This window comes from Bufo gargarizans, chromosome 7, assembly GCF_014858855.1.
Source record: "Bufo gargarizans isolate SCDJY-AF-19 chromosome 7, ASM1485885v1, whole genome shotgun sequence".
Taxonomy (NCBI): Eukaryota; Metazoa; Chordata; class Amphibia; order Anura; family Bufonidae; genus Bufo; species Bufo gargarizans.
This window is the reverse complement of record NC_058086.1, coordinates 51,578,149-51,593,657: the sequence shown is the minus strand read 5'-3', so window position 1 is coordinate 51,593,657 and position 15,509 is coordinate 51,578,149. Positions and strand designations below refer to the sequence as shown.

Below are 15,509 nucleotides of genomic sequence, written 5' to 3'. Positions count from 1 at the left end.
TTGTGTCTAATACATGAAACTGTGCGCTGTCATGCCTGTAGTTGCTTTGCTCTTCCTGTGTTTAATTGGACATGGACAGAGGAGGTCACACCAGTCATCTGGGATGATGTATGAGCTAACTTTATAGTAGGATTATGTATGAGCTGACTTTATAGTAGGTTCACCCTTGGTTGTGGTCCATGGAGTGAAGTAGCAGCAACCAACCTCCCAAAACAAGAGCCAGGCTTGACGTAACACAAGAGATACCCTCTATCCCAAAGAATCAGCAGAACCAGTGGAGACTGATGACTGATCCTTCATATCATCACTTGTAGTCCACTGGGACATCTTTCCAAGGCACTGCCGCACTGTGCTGCTTCTATCACCAAGTTGTGTAAATGTGATATCAAGCAAATATACAGAAAACATATTCCAAGCATTCGGGTAAACTGTGCCCATAAGTTCAGCACAAAGTAAACTGAATGTGTGAGAATCGCGCAAAGTTCATGGACCTCACCGTCTCCCCCCTATCACTTTCCACCTTCTGCACATCATGTAGTAATACTCTTAATACCGCCCTCTACATGGTGACGCACTGTCTATAATATGCACCCTAGGATAGGCCTACACGACTTCACCAGGTGCCACCATCAATTTGGAACCTGTTCACTCTGGTCTTTACTAAAAGATAAAGCATCATCCTGGAAACGTTTCCTTCTTACATACAGCATCGTTTCAGCAGTCCTGGGAATGGGACTCGTCTTGGAGATAAACCAACATGGAATATTTTCATTTCTGATGATCACAACCTTGTACAGATGCTTCTGGGTCGAGCTGTGATATCACATGCCAGTCCTGCTTATTCCGCGGCTATTAGGCAGCAGCGGCCCTGCCCCAGAACTGCTTTAAAAGCTGCCGGCGGCTCCAGGGACTTTGTATCTTCTCCTTCTGTTCTCAGTAATTTTCTCACACAATCCAAAAACTTACTGATAAGTTTAAATTGCTTCCATAAGTTTGGCCCAGTGTATGTGAGAGATCACTCTAGGGCTGAGTAGTAAATTGTGTGAAAGATAGAAAGATAGGAGTAGTAGATTGTGAGCTCCTGAGGGCAGGGATGAGAGACGTTTACTGTGAAATAGGGAAATTACATTTTAAGCTCCTGGGACATTGATGATGGGAGTGATACCCTATGTGTGAGATTGAGATTAGATTGTGAGCTCCTGGGGACAGGGTTGATGAGAGTGATATATTGTGTGTGAGATAGAGAGATTAGATTGTGAGCTGCTTGGAGCAGGGATGATGGGAGTGATTTATTGTTTAGACTACACTTTACACGTTACAGTACGTATGTTCCTGTGGATAGGGGATAACTTATAAACTGGGCACCACCCCTTCAACTAGTTAATCGATGAGGGTCTGAATGCTGGGACCCCGCTGATCCAGAGAATTGGAGGTCCCGTTTCGCCGTCCTGATGGAGCGTCAGATCGTGCATGTACCCTGCTGCGCCATTTATTCTCTCTGGGAGTGGCGGAGATAACAAGTGCTGTATTTCACTATCTCCAGCGCTCCCATAGAAAATGAAAGGAGCGGAGGGGCACATGCTCCTATTAGAATAGGAGAACAGGACCCCGTTCTCAGGATCGGTGGGGATCACAGCAATCAGCTAGTTATCTCCTATCCTGTGGATAAATTTGGCATGACCCCTTTTTTTTAAATCAGATTCTTTTTATTAAAGATTTTTCATATAAACAACAAAGACAGAACACTGTCTCCCCCCCTCCCCCCCTCCACAACCCCTGGGACAAGAGCAGTTGAACAGCAGTACAATATAGGATGCATCAAATCATTACCACAATTGAACACATCACAGTACATAAACACAGTGTCATGCGGCGGTAACCAGAGCTTTACTTTCTAAGCAAGTATGTGTAATTGTAAAAGTATACATAAGATCCACCTGCTTCCTAAGATCTCCAGAAATTGTTTATCCCCCTTAACTTTAATGAGTCCTCTCAGCCCCCCCAGCCCTAATCAAGCAGCCCACATTCACTCCCCCCACCACTCACGCCCCTTCCATTCCTTCACAGTTGTAGATTAAAGTGCTGGATCCAGCTCGACCATATCTTCTCAAACTTCTTTAAGCAATCCCTTTTTTGATATACATATTTCTCCAAACCAATCAGCGCGTGAATTTTTCGCTCCAGTTCTTCCACTGAAGGCGGTAGTCTACTCAACCAATAAAATGCTATTACTTTCCTCGCCTGATACAATACTCTAATAATAGCTAATCTTTTCTCCTGCCCACGGTTCACAGCTTTCACACATCCTAACAAACATTCCGTCACTTTCATACTAAGTTCCACATCAAAAACGGTTTTCACCAATTTGCCTACCCCCACCCAATACCTCCTCAGCCTGGGGCAGTTCCACATCAAGTGAACAAGATCTGCGTTCGCTACATCACATCTTGGACAGCAATCATCACTCCTGTACCCCATCTTTTTCAGCAGAACCGGGGTCCTATATACTCTGTGTATTAACAAGAGCTGAGATACCCTCTGAGCCTCACTAACCGCAACTTGGGTAAAATCCTCTAGTACAGCATCCCATAATTCCTCTGTTAAATCAGGGGCATCCCTCTTCCATTTGTCATACAATTGGAATTCTTGCTTCATAAACTGCGCCTCCATAAGACACAAGTAGTTTAAGGATATCACTCCTTTCGTACCTCCACTTGATTTTACCAGATCTACTACTGCATTTTTCTGTGCTGGGCAGACCGCCACCACCTTGTCCTGAGCGCTTAACGCGTGCCTAAGTTGCAGATATAGATAAAAGTGGGACTTCTGCAGCCCAAAATCCTGTTGTAGACTAGAGAATTCTTTAAGAACGTTATTATCAAACAATTGACCCATATATTTTAGTCCCAGAGTACTCCATACCTTCACTCCACTAACCTTGTTCACCTCAGCATACATAAAATTCGGCCAAATAGGGGTGATATCTGAGTAGCCCTGAATACCAATGATTTCTCTGACCTTCCACCAAGCATTATGAATAGATTGAAGCGTCTTAAATTCGTTACCCTTCGCCTGAAAAGTACCGTCCTCCAGAGCAGACCTCAGGTTTTGACAGCCCACGAGTGACTGAATAATTTTACTCGCAGTTCCCAAGCCATCCGTCGACTCCCATCCTCTCATATGCTGCAGTTGTGCCGCCAAGTAATACATCCTTGGATCTGGAACCCCCAAACCTCCCCCAGTCTTCGGTCTGCACAATGTTTCCAATTTAATACGAGGGATGCCTTTCTTCCAAATAAGATCCCTGAATATTGCGTTAACTACATGGAAGATCCTAAGAGGAAGCCATATAGGGGCATTATGTAGCACATACAGAAGTTGTGGCATCAGAATCATTTTTATCAGATTCGCCCTGCCTATTAATGATAGTGTCAGTTTTGTCCACGCATTGACTTTCTGTCTAAACGTCTGTAACAGCGGAGTAATGTTTAACCTTTCAAACTCTAGCTCACTGCGTGAAACCTGGATGCCCAGATATTTAAAAGATTGAACCACCTGCAAACCCTCCACACATGCACTGATGTTAGTAGCATCCGCCTTCAAAGGCATCAGCACCGACTTATTCCAATTTATGCACAGGCCTGACATTCTCCCAAACCCATTGATTACGTCCATCGCCACCGGTAGAGACTCCCTCCAATTATTCATAAATAGTAGCAGATCGTCTGCATATAGTGCCACTTTCTCCTCTAAGGGCCCATATCGGAAGCCTTTTATCCCCACCGAAGATCTAATGGCCACCGCCAGGGGCTCAATGGCTATCGCAAACAGCAGAGGCGACAAAGGGCACCCCTGCCTCGTCCCCCTATGGAGATTGAAGCTATCTGACAGATTGCCATTCACCCTAACCCTCGCTGACGGTCTACTGTATAAGAGCTGAATCCACCCAATGAATGACTGGCCAAACCCTAACTTCTTCAATACCCTCCAAAGATACCTCCATTCTACACTATGGAAGGCTTTGGCCGCATCTAGAGATGCGACCGCCGCCTCCGGGTTCAGTCTCTGACTTTGAATATTTAGATATAAGCGCCTAATATTAACCGCAGTAGCCATATTCGGCATAAAGCCAGCCTGATCCGGGTGAATAAGAGTAGCTATAACCGAATTCAGACGATTCGCCAGAACCTTAGCCAGTAATTTAATGTCTACCTGAAGTAATGAGATTGGCCTATATGACTCCGCCTCCAAAACATCTTTACCCGGCTTCGGAAGAACCACAATGGTTGCCTCAGTCATACTAGAAGGCAGTTCCTTCTGCTCCCTTGCCTCCTTAAAGACTTCCACTAGTTGAGGCAGCATGACTGAGGCAAAACGTCTGTAGATCTCCACTGGCAAGCCATCTCCACCCGGGGCCTTATTATTTGACATACTCGCCAGCGCCAATTCCACCTCAGTAATCGTTATAGGAGAGTCTAACTTACCACACTGTTCAGAAGTGAGAATAGGCATATGTAATCCCTCAAGGAAGGAGTCCATGTCCTCATCAGAAGCGGACAACCGAGACGCATATAAATTAGAGTAAAATCCCCTCATAATCTCCATTATGCGCTCCTGAGCAGTACATAGAACTCCATCTGAATCCCTAAGAGCTGCTATATAATTAGATGGACGCTGGGCCCTGGAAATCAGAGCCAACATTCTCCCTGTCTTTTCTCCCTCCTCGTAATACCGTTGTTTCTGGAAGAATTGCTTGTTCCTAGCATTAAGTAATAACCTATCGTCCAATTCTTTCTGTGCCCCCTTCCACAATTCTCTGTGTCTATCCACTGGTTCCATTATATATTTAGCTTCTGCCGCCTCCACCGCTCGCTCCAACCCCTGCACCTTAGCTCTAGTCTCACTCTTCTTCCTGTTAACCTGTGCTATAAGTAACCCTCTCAAGAAGGCCTTCATGGTGTCCCAGACTATTAACCTCGTATTGGTAGGCAAGTTAATCCTAAAAAACTCCTCTAATTGTCCTTTGATAACGCCTATCTCCGGCAAAATAGGCAACCAGAAAGGGTTAAATGACCACAGCGTACCTTTACCTATTCTAGCTGGCCGAAAAGCTGCCGAAACTAAAAGAGGAGAGTGATCCGTCAGCTGTCGAGGAAGGTACTTGATGTCACGTACCACTGTTCCCATTTCTGCAGTGACTAACACCAGATCAATTCTAGACAACGAGTGAAATGTACTAGAACAACACGAGTATTGCCTGACCTGCGGATTCCGCTCCCTCCAAATATCCACTAAAGAAACCTCCCGTAAGAGTCTACCAAATGCCGTACAGTCTCCCGAATCCCGTGTCTGTATCCCCATCCTATCCATCTCAGGATTTATCACATTGTTAAAATCTCCCAACACGATTGTTGGCACTCCAGGGTAGTCCATCATAAAGGTAAGAACTTTCCTAATTACCAGTGGGGAGTATGGGGGGGGGATATACACTCCACATATCACACAGGGCTGGTTATATAGGGTACCGTAAATACATACATAGCACCCATCAGCATCCACCTTGCTAGCATGGCAACAGAACGGTATACTCTTATGTACCAAGATACTGACCCCTCTAGCGTACGTAGAATACGTGGAGTGAAATCCCGCCCCCACCCATGCCATTCCAAGCAAGTGTACCTGTTCCGGCAACAGGTGTGTCTCCTGAAAGCAGCATATGAGAGGATGTAGCGGACGAACGCTTTCCAAAATCGCCTTTCTTTTGACCTTGTCTTTGATCCCACGAACGTTCCAGCTAAAGAAGTTAACACAATCAGCCATTAGTATTACAGTACAATCTCATATCCACAAAAAGGATCTCACCCTTTACTCCGACACTTCTGACATTGTGCTCTGGAGGACGGAACTTCCACATCCATTCCCCACACATCCCTACATGCATCCACTCATACCGCAACTTGTCTTGTCCCGAACCCCGCCCCAGAACTTCCCCAAACTGTAAATCCGCCATCAGGTGGCAGCACCTCAACTGTAACCTTCAATTCACTGGGCTAACCGATTGGCCCCACACCACGCCTAGCTATTAGGCCCGTGGGAGTATACTGTACCAAACGGTAAGTCCAGCAATAATCCCCAGCTATCCGCCGGAGGGACGTAGCCTAAACTAGCTACCTAACTCGTCATTGGTAACCTAGAAACTGTCACTTACTTCTAGAAATAGCTAATATCCCTTTAGCTTCCCCCATCTCACCCGGATGTAAACATTTAGTTTAGATCAGACATATATACCCCTCAGTGATACTCAGGATAATCTACTGATTCACCCATATTATCCCGACCCACAATCGGATTGCAAACAGTTAAAAGCGTCCCCTTCTACACCTGTGATGAATACATTGTCACATACATTCAGTGCAGTATGATTACATATCGCCCATAACCCAGCACAGTTTCTCCCCCATCTCCACCACTCTCTTAATTGGGGCACACAATGCTGCAGAATAAACCAACGTATAACTCGTAAAAGAAAACTGTATGCAGTTAAGGCAGTGGTGTCAATATCCGCCAGACAAATGCAAAGTCTCCTCAGGCAGGCGGCTGGAGATCCAACCTGATTTGACGTTCATTTCTATCCAGCCGTTTGGTCGCCTCTCTGGGGTCCTCAAAGAAGCTGGTGGTATTCAAAGCCACAACACGCAACCTGGCTGGGTATAGCATAGAATAAGGAACCTCCAGGCCCCTCAGCCTTTTCTTGACGTCCAAAAAGCGAGCCCTCTTCTTCTGGACCTCCATAGAATAGTCCGGGAACAGCGAGATCCGATGACCGTCAATGGATAAATCCTGCAGCTCTCTAGCTTTACGCAGTAGAATGTCCCGATCTCTATAGTGTAGCAGCTTAGCCAGGACTGTTCTCGGAGGTGCACCGGGAGGTAGAGGCCTAGTCGGCACCCTATGTGCGCGTTCCACCGCGAACAGCGGCGTCAGAGTATCCTGACCCACATGCTCTTTCAGCCATGCCTCAAAATATTCAGTGGGATTTCTCCCCTCCACTTTCTCAGGCACTCCAACAATCCGTACGTTATTGCGGCGCAGGCGGTTCTCCATATCGTCTTGTTTTGCCGCCAACACGCTCAGCAGTCTGGTATGCTCTGCGGTATCTCTTTTCAGAGGCTGTACTTCATCCTCCACCTCCCCCACTCTATCTTCCAACGCTGTAGTGCGCTCCGCCAACTTTCTAAAGTCATGTCTAATAATAGAAATGTCCTCTTTAATAGCGCCTACCTGGACCGTTAGTGCACTCAAAGACTTGCCACATTTGGAAATGGCTTGCAGTACGTCCTTGAGAGTGGGTTCCCCGGAGTCTGACTCACCAGTCTCTTGCTCCAGCTCCTCTCCATTCTCTCTCAGAGCTTTATATCTGTTGGCGCTCTGGTGCGTGCTCATGCCAGTTACCGACCCATCAGGATCCGATTCATCCCCCTGGTCCACTGACCCAGTGTCTTGGATCTCCTTGCGTTGTCTGCTGTTACTGGCCTGCGAGGATCGCACAAATTGGCTCAGCTTCACTGCCGCCTCCTTCTGCATCTCTGCAGCACGTTCCCGCCGCTTCGGCGTGCTGATCCTGGCGCCATCTTGGAGCTCCTTATCTGTGCCTCTGCCCTCTCTTTTCCTCGACATGGTGGCCGATTCTGCACTCCAGCACCCTAAGGTCTGTCTCCGCACTGCTCCCCAACTGTTCGGGCCGGTGAATATTATAAAACTCGGGGTGAATACAGGATAAATAGCCGGGCAGATGCGGGAGCTCTCACTGCGTGCGTCCGCTCACATGCCTAGCTAGCCACGCCCACGGCATGACCCCTTTAATACGAGGGTTTGTGCAATCACTTCTCTCTCCCACTCTCATGCTGGTTACATTACAAATGACAGGCTTATATGTGTGGATGTGCTGGCGACAAACGATTATCGCCCCTCTAGAAGACCCACAGTGACGAGCCTTCGGTCCCAGTCCTTGCCTTCATCTCAGCTTGGAAAAAGACCACAGTGTCGGAGATGATTGTGGTGATCTTGGAGATGCATTTCTGCACGGATTTTGCATTATACAATTTGTGTGCAGCCCTTTTTTTTACAATACTGGACCTTTTTTAATGTTTATTTTTAAAAGCTGTAAAACATAACAAAAGCTGTCAAATATTTAGTAACGCTGTAATCATACTGACCCACGGAATCAAGTCATGGTGTAATTCATCTGAAGCACAGTGAAAGCCTAAAAAACATTTTGTCCATGCCATCCCACGTACAGTTGCTCAGTACATTATATGGAACATTAAATGTTACCATGAAAAAGTACAAAAATCTGCAAGAACGAGCCATCGTACGGCTCTGCCGACGAGAAAAAAATAAAACCTCACCTCCAAAATTGGCTTGGTGTTTAATCGGTTAAGATAGTATAAAAAGATTGTGACCTTCTGAGCACAGGGATGATGGGAGTGATGCATTTGTCTATGTGTAGTACGGAGAATAGATTGTGAGCTTCAGTGGTCAGGGATGATGAGAGTGATATAGTACACATAAGTAGAATAGATTGTGAGCTCCAGTGGTCATGGATGATGAGAGTGATACAGTACAGAAGTAGAATAGATTGTGAGCTCCAGTGGTCAGAGATGATGAGAGTGATACAGTACAGAAGTAGAATAGATTGTGAGTTCCAGCGGTCAGGGATGATGGAAGTGATACAGTGCATAAGTAGAATAGATTGTGAGCTCCAGCGGTCAGGGATGATGGGAGTGATACAGTGCATAAGTAGGGTAGATTGTGAGCTCCAGTGGTCAGGGATGATAGGAGTGATACAGTATGTAAGTGGAATAGATTGTGAGCTCCAGTGGTCAGGGATGATGGGAGTGATACAGTATGTAAGTGGAATAGATTGTGAGATCCAGTGGTCAGGGATGATGGGAGTGATACAGTACATAAGTGGAATAGATTGTGAGCTCCTGGGGTGCATTATCCATACAATTGCCTTATGCTGTACATAATAATTTCTTGTTTCAAAGAGGAGAAATACAAGAATAAACACTATACACATTATACAAGAGGTTCTGGGAAAGCGCCCTAACCCCCCAGTTTCCTCTGATGCTATAAGATTGTGATAGGGACGCCCCCGCACACAAACCTGAACCGAGAGGAACATACCAATATGATAACATGAAGCTCTGTTCTCCGGAGCTGACAATCTACTGGATCATATAGAATAGGAATCACATTAGTCATTTCCTTCTCCACATAAAGATGCATTTCTTTCCCAGTCTATAAACTCTGCGCTGAGCAGCGGATATGACTGACCCCGAAGAGATAAAATCGCCCAATAGAACAGAGAGCGTTACCCACAGAAGAGGTCTTTTGTCTGCTACAAGAGGCGTCATATCTGCGGTTAGATATATGGGTGGGATGAAGTTACCCAATACCGGCGAGGAGATGACCTTCCAAACCGCTGTTGTGGGGAGAGGGCCACAGGGCAAAGGTCATACAGGAAGAGACTTTAATAACGAGCCTCACACTAAGCTTGAGAAATGCCCAGGACCGCCTGCCCCCCACAGACGCTGGAAATACTGCAAATCGGTGCAGAGTGGGTAATGACACTTTACAACTATTTGTGTTACAAGAAAATGGCAGAAGACATAAGAGGGGCCAAATGCGACATCTGGCAATTTAAAGGAATGGTTCTTATGTAGCCCTGCCAAACGTGAGGTGGCCAGACATTATGTGTCGACTCTATACAGGGGTCTCCAGAGAGGAGGAAGGTCCATGACAGGAAATGTAAGAAGAACCTGCTTACTTTGGAAAGATGGCAGCCATCATTGCAGATGCATAACCTGGCTTGCAGATGCCCTCGGAGAAGTTTGCATACTTGGTTGCAAGTTCTGCTGATCTGGAAAAAAACGAAACACAAAACGATCAAAACAGATGTACAGGATAAAAAGATGACAAAAACACTAAAGAAACCTCCATGAGAATTACATATAATATACATTAACCTAGAGATCAACTGAAGGAGCAGCTCCCAGCAAAATAAACGGCGCCAAGCTATATAAGTAATTGAACACCAGGTGGCGCCATGATATATAAGTAACTGAACACCAGGTGGCGCCACACTACACTGAGCAAAAATATAAACGCAACACTTTCGGTTTTGCTCCCATTTTGCATGAGCTGAACTCAAAGATCTAAAACATTTTCTACATACACAAAAGACCCATTACTCTCAAATATTGTTCACAAATCTGTCTACTTCTGTGTTAGTGAGCACTTCTCTTTTGCCGAGATAATCCATCCCACCTCACAGGTGTGGCATATCAAGGTGCTGATTGGACAGCATGAATATTGCACAGGTGTGCCTTAGGATGCCCACAATAAAAGACCACTCTGAAATGTGCAGTTTGATCACATAGCACAATGCCACAGATGTCGCAACGTTTGAGGGAGCATGCATGCTGACTGCAGGAATGTCTACCACAGCTGTTGCCCGTGCAATGAATGTTCATTTCTCTACCATAAGCCGTCTCAAAGGCTCTTTAGAGAATTTGGCAGTACATCAAACCGGCCTCACAACCACAGACCACGTGTAACCACACCAGCCCAGGTCCTCCACATCCAGCATGTTCACCTCCATGATCGTCTGAGACCAACAACCCGTACAGCTGCAGCAACAATCGGTTTGCATAACCAAAGAATTTCTGCACAAACAGTAGAGTCGCCAAGGAAGGGGGCAGAGGGGGCTACAGCTGTGCCCCCCCCCCATCTGAACAGGGGGGGGGGGGATCGGCAGTCGCAGGGCACAGGGAGATGAGCTCTTCCATTGCACTCATCTCCATAGTCATCTGTATCGCCGTCCTTAGCTAGTGCGGAAGGGGAGGGAGAGGCGTGTCCCTTCCCCTTCCTCTGATAGGCTCCCGGCCTAGTGCCTGCAGCCTATCAGAGGCCGGTGCAGGCGCCGCAATGACGTCATCGCGCCGCTTGAGCCGTACAGCGCGGGACCCAGGCCGGAAGAGGCCTGCATCGCATCGCTGACATGGAGGTAAGTATAAGTGTTTTATTTTTTTTATATGTACAATAGTTTTACAGGCACATTAGGGGGGCTCTTGTTACTGACACATTGGGGGGGGGGGGCTCTTGTAACTGGCACATTGTGGGGGCTCTAAGCTCTTGTTACTGGGCTGGCACATGATGGGGGGGCTCTTATTGCTGGCACATGATGGGGGGCTTATTACTGGCACATGATGGAGGGGCTCTTGTTACTGGCACATTGGAGGGGCTCTTATTACTGGCACACAATGGGGGTGCTCTTATTACTGGCACGTGATGGGGGCTGGGCTCTTATTACTGGCACGTGATGGGGGGCTCTTATTACTGGCACATGATGGGGGGTTCTTGTTACTGGCACATTTTTGGGGGCACTTATTACTGGCACATTATTGGGGGCACTCATTACTGGCACATGATGGGGGACTCTTATTACTGGCACATGATGGGGGGGGCTCTTATTACTGGCACATTTGGGAGCTCTTATTACTGGCACACGATGGGGGGGCTCTTGTTAATGGCGAATTGGGGGGCTCTTATTACTGGCACATGATGGGGGGGCTCTTGTTACTGGCAAATTGGGGGGCTCTTATTATTTGCACATGATGGGGGGGGGCTCTTGTTACTGGCACATGATTGGGGGCTCTTAATACTGGCATGTAATGGGGTGCTCTTATTACAGGCACACGATGGGGGGGCTCTTATTACTGGCACGTGATGGGGCTCTTATTACTGGCACGTGATGGGGGCTCTTATTACTGGCACATGATGGGGGGGCTCTTGTTACTGGCACATGATAGGGTGCTCTTGTTACTGGCACATTATTGGGGGCACTTATTACTGGCACATTATTGGGGGCACTCATTACTAGCACATTATTGGGGGCACTTATTAAGGGCACATTATTGGTGGGCACTATAGGGGCATCTACTAAGGCCACAAAGAAGGGGTATTTTATATGGGGGGCTCTATACAGTAGCATTTTATACTGGGACACATTATGGTGGGTACTATGGGGAAGGGGGAGAGGAGTACTATGGGGTCATCTACGGGGGGCACTAAGAAGGGGTATTTTATACTTGCAAATTATGGGGGACATTGAGGGCATCTACTGGGGCACTATATATGGGGCATTTTATACTGGTACATTATGGGGGGCACTAGGAGGAAGGGGAGCAAGGAACATTTTATACTGGCACATTATGGGGGCACTATGGGGACATTAGCTCATCTGGGGGCATTACAAGGGAGTATTTTTTGCACCCTTGTAATTATTTCTATGGGGGGGGGGGTCATTATGGTGGGCTTTATTACTCCCCCATGGTATGACCCCCTAGTAGCAGCACCGACCTCTCCCTGCTCTGCGACCCCACTGCCCCTTCTCCAAATCCTTATTATGAAATATTTCTCATTAGGATAAAACACAACATCAGCTCCACCGAGCCCCCGCCCAAAGTGTGGATGTGGTGTCCGAGATCCTCAAGGGCCAAGCCAAGTAATTGTAAGTTTTCATGTGAAATATGTTTATGTTATCCACATATAGCATACACTGTGCCCCACAGTATACCGCTACACTGTGCCCCACAATATACAGTATACCTCTACACTGTTTAGTCTGTTCTATAAGCACCATTGTTTTGTCGCGGTGGACAGAAAATAATCTGGAAGTGTCCCTCCCGAGACCAGGCTCTGGATCCGCCACTGGACCGCTCACAGAAGTTTACATTTCTTTTCAACTTTAATCCGTATCCTCTGACCTGCAGAAATCAGCGCTCGCTCAGTAACAACTAACAGGCAGTGCCTGTAGGCTGTAGCCTGGCCCTGTTACCGAAGCTAGCTGAGTGGTGTAAGGTTAAGGTACTAGTAGAGATGAGCGGCCGCTGAATCCTGATTTAAAGTTGAAGTTACTGCAGGATATGGATTACAGTTTAGAAATGTCAAATGTACACTCCTGTGAGAGGCGGGGAGGGAGATCTGTGAATGACACTGTTATAGGGAGGAGGATCTGTGGATGACACTGTTATAGGGAGTGGGATTTGTGGATGACACTGTTATAGGGAGGGGGATCTGTGCATGACACTGTCATGGGGTGGATCTCTGGATGACACATATAGCATAATGTGTCATCCACAGATCCCCCTCCATAACAGTGTCATCCACAGATCCCCCGCATAGCAGTGTCATCCACAGATCCCACTCCCTATAACAGTGTGATCCACAGGCAACTAGGACATGTTGAAATCTGAGTTATTTATTTATTTTTAAACCACAGACAGCAGGACTTTTCTTCCCTGTTGCGGTTTTAGGTATTGGGTAAAGTATCGCAGCTTTTGTAAGCATACTTGTGTAAATGTATCGTTGTTATAGCTGCCCCCCTACTTTTGTCCTGGCCCTCAGTGTGCCCCCCCAAAATTTGAAAGCTAGAGACGCCACTGTGCACAAACTGTCAGAAACCGTCTCAGGGAAGCTCATCTGCATGCTCGTCGTCCTCATCAGGGTCTAGACCTGACTGCATTTCATCGTAGTAACCGACTTGATTGGGCAAATGCTCACATTCGATGGTGTCTGGCACGTTGGAGAGGCGTTCTGTTCACCGGTTTTCACTGTTAAGGGCAGATGGCAGACAGCATGTGTGGCGTTGGGTGGGTGAGCGGTTTGCTGACGTCAACGTTGTGGAAGGAGTGGCCCATGGTGGGGGTGGGGTTATGGTATGGGCAGGCGTATGTTATGGACAACGAACACAGGTGCATTTTATTGATGGCATTTTGAATGCGCAGAGATACCGTGACAAGATCCTGAGGCCCATTGTTGTGCCATTCATCCACGACCATCACCTCATGTTGCAGTATGATAATACACGGCCCCATACTGCAAGGATCTGTACACAATTCCTGGAAGCTGAAAACATCCCAGTTCTTGCATGGCCAGCATACTCACCGGACATGTCACCCATTGAGCATGTTTGGGATGCTCTGGATCGGCGTATACGACAGCGTGTTCCAGTATCTGCCAATATTCTGCAACTTCGCACAGAAGAGGGGTGGACCAACATTCCAGGGGCCACAATCAACAACCTGATCAACTCTATGTGACGGAGTAAGGCAAAACTGTGCACATTTCAGAGTGGTTCTTTATTGTGGGCAGTCTAAGGCACACCTGAGCAATATTCATGCTGTCTAATCGGCCCCTTGATATGCCACACCTGTGAGGTGGGATTATCTGGGCAAAGGAGAAGTGCTCACTAAAACAGATTTAGACAGATTTGTGAACAATATTTGAGAGTAATGGGTCTTCTGTGTATGTAGAAAATGTTTCAGATCTTTGAGTTCAGCTCATGCAAAATGGGAGCAAAACCGAATGTGTTGCGTTTATATTTTTGTTCAGTGTATGTAAGTAACTGAACACCAGGAGGAGCCATACAATGTAAGTAAATGAACACCAGGTGGCGCCATACTATGAAAGTAAATGAACACCAGGTGGCGCCATACTATGTAAGTAACTGATCACCAGGTGGAGCCATACTATGAAAGTAACTGATCACCAGGTGGAGCCATACTATATAAGTAACTGAACACCAGGTGGAGCCATACTATGTAAGTAACTGAACACCAAGTGGTGCCATACTATGTAAGTAACTGATCACCAGGTGGAGCCATACTATATAAGTAACTGAACACCAGGGGGAGCCATACTATGTAAGTAACTGAACACCAGGGGGAGCCATACTATGTAAGTAACTGAACACAAGGGTGCGCCATACTATGTAAGTAAATGCTGTGCTATGTTAGAAAATGTAACTTTTTAAATGAGTTACAAAATATGGTCATAATTAGGTGTTTTATTATTATATATATATATATAAAAAAGCTGAGTATTCTTAGTGGAATTAACCCTTTAATGGTATATAAGTATGTTCAGTTATGTAGAGTTGTGCCCCCTCTGCTCTGGCCATGTAACTGTACATTATGCAGGATGCTATTATGAAAAGTGAGACCATGAGACCTCCAGCCTTATATTTCCAGAATCCCAATCAGTTCCTGGTTCTGCAGTCAGACAACAAGGGTACATCTAAATACTGAACACGTGTATCAGCATTCTAGTACACAACCGTATTAGACTGTACTGAAACTACTGGACAGGCGGAAAAAAGAAATTGGGCTCCGTTATTCAGGGTATAGTGTTTCCTAAAGTAGTTTCAATAAATGAGTTTGGATGCCATATGATGGCAATGCAGAAGCCGGCGTATACACATGTGTTCATATGCCACCAGAAACACTAGCCTTGAGGACAGAAAGTATAGGTGCATAGCTCTACTAAATGAAGTTGTGGGTGTGAATGGGTTAAAAAAAAATAATGGAGAGGAGACACGCCAGTGTCCATGTCTGCAATGTCAGGTTCCAGGTATGAACTGATAATTAAAACGACACAATGGC

General features: G+C 46.4%; 1 protein-coding gene across 9 annotated transcripts in view; it reads right to left on the bottom strand.

The window, feature by feature from the left end:
- ST3GAL3 (ST3 beta-galactoside alpha-2,3-sialyltransferase 3) overlaps positions 1 to 15,509 on the bottom strand; it is a 308,463-nt gene that overhangs the window by 106,206 nt on the left and 186,748 nt on the right. For all 9 annotated transcript variants that reach the window (XM_044301369.1, XM_044301368.1, XM_044301371.1 and 6 more), the window contains one exon: positions 9,833 to 9,925. In XM_044301369.1, the coding sequence (XP_044157304.1) occupies positions 9,833 to 9,925 (93 nt within the window). The remainder of the gene's footprint in view (positions 1 to 9,832; positions 9,926 to 15,509) is intronic.